We start from the raw sequence: 7,330 nt of genomic DNA on the forward strand, positions 1-7,330 counted from the left end.
AAACCTGTTTAGCTATTCACTCACACACACACCACACACACACACACCAACACACACACACACACACACACACACACACACACACACACACACACACACACACACACACACACAGAAGCTGATGAGCAGCCTTTCACAGCCATTCCATACTGTGGTACGTGACAGCATCATGTGAGGCAAGCTGCTAGTGCTGTCTGGTATACTGAAGACTAGAGGTCGACCGATTAGGATTTTTCAACGCCGATACTGATACCGATTATTGGAGGGCCAAAAAACCCGCTGCCGATTAATCGGCCGATTTTTTAAAACTTTTATTTATTTATTTGTAATAATGACAATTACAACAATACTGAATGAACACTTATTTTCACTTAATATAATACATCAATAAAATCAATTTAGCCTCAAAAATAATGAAACATGTTCAATTTGGTTTAAATAATGCAAAAACACAATGTTGGAGAAGAAAGTAAAAGTGCAATATGTGCCATGTAAAAAAGCTAACGTTTAAGTTCCTTGCTCAGAACATGAGAACATATGAAAGCTGGTGGTTCCTTTTAACATGAGTCTTCATATTCCCAGGTAAGAAGTTTTAGGTTGTAGTTATTATAGGAAACTATAGGACTATTTCTCTCTATACGATTTGTATTTAATATACCTTTGACTATTGGATGTTCTTATAGGCACTTTAGTATTGCCAGTGTAACAGTATAGCTTTCCGTCCCTCTGCTCGCCCCTACCTGGGCTCGAACCAGGTACACATCGACAACAGCCACCCTCGAAGCAGCGTTACCCATGTAGAGCAAGGGGAACAACTACTCCAAGTCTCAGAGCGAGTGACGTTTGAAACGCTATTAGAGCGCACCCCGCTAACTAGTTAGCCATTTCACATCGGTTACACCAGCCTAATCTCGGGGGTTGATAGGCTTGAAGTCATAAACAGCGCAATGCTTGAAGAATTGCGAAGAGCTGTTGGCAAAACGCACGAAGGTGCTGTTTGAATGAATGCTTACGAGCCTGCTGCTGCCTACCATCGCTCAGTCAGACTGCTCTATCAAATATCAAATCATAGACTTAATTATAACATAATAACACACAGAAATACGAGCCTTTGGTCATTAATATGGTCGAATCCGGAAACTATAATTTAGAAAAAGAAACGTTTATTATTTCAGTGAAATACGGAACCATTCCGTATTATATCTAACGGGTGGCATCCTAAGTCTAAATATTCCTGTTACATTGCAAACCTTCAATGTTATGTCATAATTATGTACAATTCTGGCAAATTAACTACGGCCTTTGTTAGGAATAAATGGACTTCCACACAGTTCGCAACGAGCCAGGCGGCCCAAACTGCTGTTCTATACCCTGACTGCTTGCACGGAACGCAAGGAGAAGTGACACAATCATGTTAGCAGGCAATATTAACTAAATATGCAGGTTTAAAAAATATATACTTGCGTATTGATTTTAAAGAAAGGCATTGATGTTGATGGTTAGGTACATTGGTGCAACGACAGTGCTTTTTTTCGCAAATGCGCTTGTTTAATCATCACCCGTTTGTCGAAGTAGACTGTGATTCGATGAGATTAACAGGCGCCGCATCGATTATATGCAACACAGGACACATTAGATAAACTCGTAATATCATCAACCATGTGTAGTTAACTAGTGATTATGTTATGTTAAGATTGATTGTTTTTTATAAGATAAGTTTAATGCTAGCTAGCAACTTACCTTGGCTTCTTGCTGCCCTCGCGTAACAGGCAGGCTCCTCGCGTAACAGGCAGGTGGTTAGAGCGTTGGACTAGTAACCGGAAGGTTGCAAAACGAATCCCCCCTGAACAAGGCAGTTAACCCCCATTCCCAGGCCGTCATTGAAAATAAGAATGTGTTCTTAATCTGACTTGCCTAGTTAAATAAAGGTGTAAAAAAAAAAATAATACAAATAAAATAAAAATTTATTAAAATCGGCTAACGGTGGCCAAAAAGACAGATTACCGATTGTTATGAAAACTTGAAAATCGGCCCTAATTAATCGGCCATTCCGATTAATCGGTCGACCTCTACCGAAGACACGTCTCATTGGATTGGGGTTAACTAAAACCGGCTACTGGTGTCTGGTATACTGAAGACACGTCTCATTGGACTGGGGGTTAACTAACCTGCTAGTGCTGTCTGGGTTGGTATCTGGTATACTGAAGACACGTCTCATTGGACTGGGTTAACTAACCCTGCTACTGTGGTCTGGTATACTGAAGAGACGTCTCATTGGACTGGGTTAACTAACCTGCCTAGTGCTGTCTGGGTTGGTGTTCCTGGTATACTGAAGACATGTCGGTTGGACTGGGGTTAAACTAACCTGCTAGTGCTGTCTGGGTTGGTGTCTGGTATACTGAAGACACGTCGGTTGGGACTGGGGTTAACTAACCTGCTAGTGCTGTCTGGGTGGTGTCTGGTATAATGAAGAGACGTCTCATTGGACTGGGGTAACTAACCTGCTAGTGCTGTCTGGGTTGGTGTCTGGGTATACTGAAGACACGTCGTGTTTGGACTGGGTTTTAAACTAACCTGCTACTGGTGTCTGTATACTGAAGACCGTCTCATTGGCTGGGGTTAACTAACCTGCTAGTGCTGTCTGGGTTGGTGTCTGTATACTGAGAGACGTCGTGTTGGACTGGGGTTCACTCTGGCAGTCCTCGGTTCCTGAAAGTACAAGGGCGTTTGATGATCTATCAATACCTAGCTTTGACATAGTTTCAACCATATCACCTACACAACTAGATTGGTCCAGTCTAAGAGGACAGTGCTGATGTAGTTGGTCCAGCTAAGAGGACAGTACTGATGTAGTTGGTCCAGTCTAAGAGGACAGTAGTGATGTAGTTGGTCCAGTCTAAGAGGACAGTAGTGATGTAGTTGGTCCAGTCTAAGAGGACAGTAGTGATGTAGTTGGTCAGTCTAAGAGGACAGTAGTGATGTAGTCGAGTTAAGAGGGGACAGTGCTGATGTAGTTTGGTCCAGTCTAAGAGGACAGTCGTGATGTAGTTGGTCCAGTCTAAGAGGACAGTAGTGATGTAGTTGGTCCAGTCTAAGAGGACAGTAGTGAGTAGTTGGTCCAGTCTAAGAGGGACAGTGCTGATGTAGTTGGTCCAGTCTAGAGGACAGTGCTGATGTAGTTGTCCAGTCTAAGAGGACCGTGGTATAGCGATACTGATGTAGTTGGTCCAGTCTAAGAGGACAGTAGTGATGTAGTTGGTCCAGTCTAAGAGGACAGTGCTGATGTAGTTGGTCCAGTCTAAGAGGACAGTACTGATGTAGTTGGCCCAGTCTAAGAGGGACCGTAGTGAGGTGGTAAATGACCTTTTAATGACGTCAGGACCGAGGCTCTGCATCTGTCCTCATGCTCCTAGATCTTAGTGCCGCTTTTGATACCATCGATCACCACCTTCTTTTGGAGAGATTGGAAACCCAAATGGTCATCCATGGACAAGTTCTGGCTGGTTTTAGATCTTATCTGTCGGAAAAGATATCAGTTTGTCTCTGTGAATGGTGTCCCTCTGACAAATCAATTGTAATTTCGGTGTTCCTCAAGGTTCCGTTCTAGGACCACTATTGTTTTCACTATATATTTTACCTCTTGGGGATGTCATTCGAAAACATAATGTTAAATTTCACTGCTATGCGGACGACACACAGCTGTACATTTCAATGAAACATGGTGAAGCCCCAAAATTGCCCTCGCTAGAAGGCCTGTGTTTCAGACATAAGGAAGTGGATGGCTGCAAATTTTCTACTTTTAAACTCGGACAAACAGAGATGCTTGTCCTAGGTCCAAGAAACAAAGAGATCTTCTGTGAATCTGACAATTAATCTGGATGGTTGTACAGTCGTCTCAAATAAAACTGTGAAGGACCTCGGCGTTACTCTGGACCCTGATCTCTCTTTTGAAGAACATATCAAGACTGCTTCAAGGACAGCTTTTTTTCCATCTACGTAACATTGCCAAAAAATCAGAAACTTTCTGTCCAAAAATGACGCAGAAAAATTAATCCATGCTTTTGTTACTTCTAGGCTCGACCTACTGCAATGCTCTACTTCCGGCTACCCGGATAATGCACTAACAAACTTCAGTTAGGCTAAATACGGCTGCTTAGAATCCTGACTAGAACCCAAAAAATGATCATATTACTCCAGTGCTAGCTCCCTACACTGGCTTCCTGTTAAGGCAAGGGCTGATTTCAAGGTTTTACTGCTAACCTACAAAGCATTACATGGGCTTGCTCCTACCTATCTTTCCGATTTGGTCCTGCCGTACATACCTACACGTACGCTACGGTCACAAGACGCAGGCCTCCTAATTGTCCCTAGAATTTCTAAGCAAACGGCTGGAGGTAGGGCTTTCTCCTATAGAGCTCCATTTTTATGGAATGGTCTGCCTACCCATGTGAGAGACGCAGACTCAGTCTCAACCTTTAAGTCTTTACTGAAGACTTATCTCTTCAGTAGGTCCTATGATTAAGTATAGTCTGGCCCAGGAGTGTGAAGGTGAACGGAAAGGCTGGAGCAACGAACCGCCCTTGCTGTCTCTGCCTTGTCGGTTCCCCTCTTCCCACTGGGATTCTCTGCCTCTAACCCTTTTACAGGGGCTGAGTCACTGACTTACTGGTGTTCTTCCATGCCGTCCATGGGAGGGGTGCGTCACTTGAGTAGGTTGAGCCACTGACGTGGTCTTCCCGTCTGGGTTGGCGCCCCCCCCTTGGGTTGTGCCGTGGCGGACATCTTTGTGGGCTATACTCGGCCTTGTCTTCGGACGGTAAGTTGGTGGTTGTAGATATCCCTCTAGTGGGTGGGGGCTGTGCTTTGGCAAAGTGGGTGGGGTTATATCCTGCCTGTTTGGCCCTGTCCGGGGGTATCATCGGATGGGGCCACAGTGTCTTCTGATCCCTCCTGTCTCAGCCTCCAGTATTTATGCTGCAGTAGTTTATGTGTCGGGGGGCTAGGGTCAGTCTGTTACATCTGGAGTATTCTCTTGTCTTATCCGGTGTCCTGTGTGAATGTAAATATGCTCTCTCTAATTCTTCTCTTTCTTTCTCTCGGAGGACCTGAGCCCTAGGAACCTGGCATGATGACTCCTTGCTGTCCCCAGTCCACCTGGCCATGCTGCTGCTCCAGTTTCAACTGTTCTGCCTGCGGCTACGGAACCCTGACCTGTTCACCGGACGTGCTTGTTGCACCCTCGACAATTACTATGATTATTATTATTTGACCATGCTGGTCATTTACGAACATTTTAACATCTTGACCATGTTCTGTTATAATATCCACCCGGCACAGCCAGAAGAGGACTGGCCACCCCTCATAGCCTGGTTCCTCTCTAGGTTTCTTCCTAGGTTTTTGGCCTTTCTCAGGAGTTTTTCCTAGGGAGTTTTTCCCAGCCACCGTGCTTCTTTCACATGCATTGCTTGCTGTTTGGGGTTTTAGGCTGGGTTTCTGTACAGCACTTTGAGATTTCAGCTGATGTACGAAGGGCTATATAAATAAATTTGATTTGATTTGATTTTGATTTAGTGATGTAGTTGGTCCAGTCTAAGAGGACAGTAGTGATGTAGTTGGTCCAGTCTAAGAGGACAGTGCTGATGTAGTTGGTCCAGTCTAAGAGGACAGTGCTGATGTAGTTGGTCCAGTCTAAGAGGACAGTAGTGTATTAGCGATACTGATGTAGTTGGTCCAGTCTAAGAGGACAGTGCTGATGTAGTTGGTCCAGTTTAAGATGCAGTTGTAATTCCTTGATTCCTCGTGTCCTCTCTCCTTGCCTACTTCTCTAAATAGATTGGAGGTTGTTTTGAGAAGGAAATGAGGAGAGGAATCAAGGGAATACAATGAGGAGAGGAATCAAGGGAATACAACTCAAATTCACCCTGTGATTCTTCTGTATTGTATTTCTAAGATATCAACAGTTGTCACAAATAATTCTAAGCCTGTGACGCTCCTGTGACGCTCCGGTACCTTTTAAAGGTGTGTTTTTACCATCAATGTGGTCTGGTTCCAGTACCTTGGTGTCTGTAGTGGTGTCAGAGCTGAGGCGTGGGCTGGAGGCAGAGCGGATCATACCCAGACCCGACTGAGGCGCCCCGCGGGTGGACTCCTGGCTTGGGTCGGTGGTACCTGAAGGCCCCAGGGTCACGGAGCTGCCTGCCTTACGAAGAGAGGTCCTCCAGGAGCCAGGGGCCGCACCAGGGGCTGAGCTAGGTGCCGCCTCTGGGGCTGGGGGCTTCCCTGGGTCCTGCTGCAGAAGGAGAGAGAGAGATTTACGATTCACTGATCAAATCAGATTAATAAAAAGGTCATAAAAGGCAATTTACCAAATCACTTTAAAATAGTCAATAGCAGAGTGTACAGGTTGTTCATCTGACTTTTCCCCCCAGGAAGTAGCCGACTCCATCAACAGGTAGCTACCAAGTCACAGCTGCCCGAGGCAGCATTCTGACGTTCAAACACCAACAGAAACCGTGGCATACCTTTTTAACAGTGTTTCCTGAAGTGCTGGTTGCCGTGGAGGTAGCATGGGGGGAGGAGCTGTTGCGTTTGTTGTTCAAGTTGTTGATGATCTCTCGGTTTTTGGCTTTCTCTGCAACAATCACCATCAGCCCGTTAATAATGACATGATTCTCTGCAACAATCACCATCAGCCCGTTAATAATGACATGATTCTCTGCAACAATCACCATCAGCCCGTTAATAATGACATGATTCTCTGCAACAATCACCATCAGCCCGTTAATAATGACATGATTCTCTGCAACAATCACCATCGGCCCGTTAACGAAATGATTCTCTACAATAGAACAAATCCACATGATTCTTACAATGGAACAAGTCCTCATGATTCTCTACAATGGAACAAGTCCTCATGATCTACAATGGAACAAGTCCACATGATTCACTACAATGGAACAAGTCCACATGATTCACTACAATGGAACAAGTCCACATGATTCACTACAATGGAACAAGTCCACATGATTCTCTACAATAGAACAAGTCCACATGATTCTCACAATAGAACAAGTCCACATGATTCACTACAATGGAACAAGTCCACATGATTGTCTACAATAGAACAAGTCCACATGATTCTCTACAATAGACAAGTCCACATGATTCACTACAATGGAACAAGTCCACATGATTCTCTACAATAGAACAAGTCCACATGATTCACTACAATGGAACAAGTCCACATGATTCTCTACAATAGAACAAGTCCACTTTCTCTACAATAAACAAGTCCACATGATTCTCTACAATAGAACAGTCCCCTTCTCTA

The 7,330-nt window shown here is 44.4% G+C and overlaps 1 protein-coding gene across 1 annotated transcript in view; it reads right to left on the bottom strand.

The window, feature by feature from the left end:
• Positions 1-6,823, bottom strand: part of LOC115196655 (protein phosphatase 1 regulatory subunit 12A-like) — a 32,446-nt gene extending 25,623 nt beyond the window's left edge. The window contains exons 1-4 of the mRNA XM_029757499.1: positions 6,522-6,823; positions 6,056-6,289; positions 2,667-2,709; positions 2,366-2,405 (exon numbers count right to left, since the gene is read on the bottom strand). Of these exons, the coding sequence (XP_029613359.1) occupies positions 2,366-2,405; positions 2,667-2,709; positions 6,056-6,289; positions 6,522-6,815 (611 nt within the window). The 5' untranslated portion in view covers positions 6,816-6,823. The remainder of the gene's footprint in view (positions 1-2,365; positions 2,406-2,666; positions 2,710-6,055; positions 6,290-6,521) is intronic.
• Positions 6,824-7,330: the final 507 nt, after the last annotated feature.

This window comes from Salmo trutta, chromosome 7 (genome assembly GCF_901001165.1).
Source record: "Salmo trutta chromosome 7, fSalTru1.1, whole genome shotgun sequence".
Classification (NCBI taxonomy): domain Eukaryota; kingdom Metazoa; phylum Chordata; class Actinopteri; order Salmoniformes; family Salmonidae; genus Salmo; species Salmo trutta.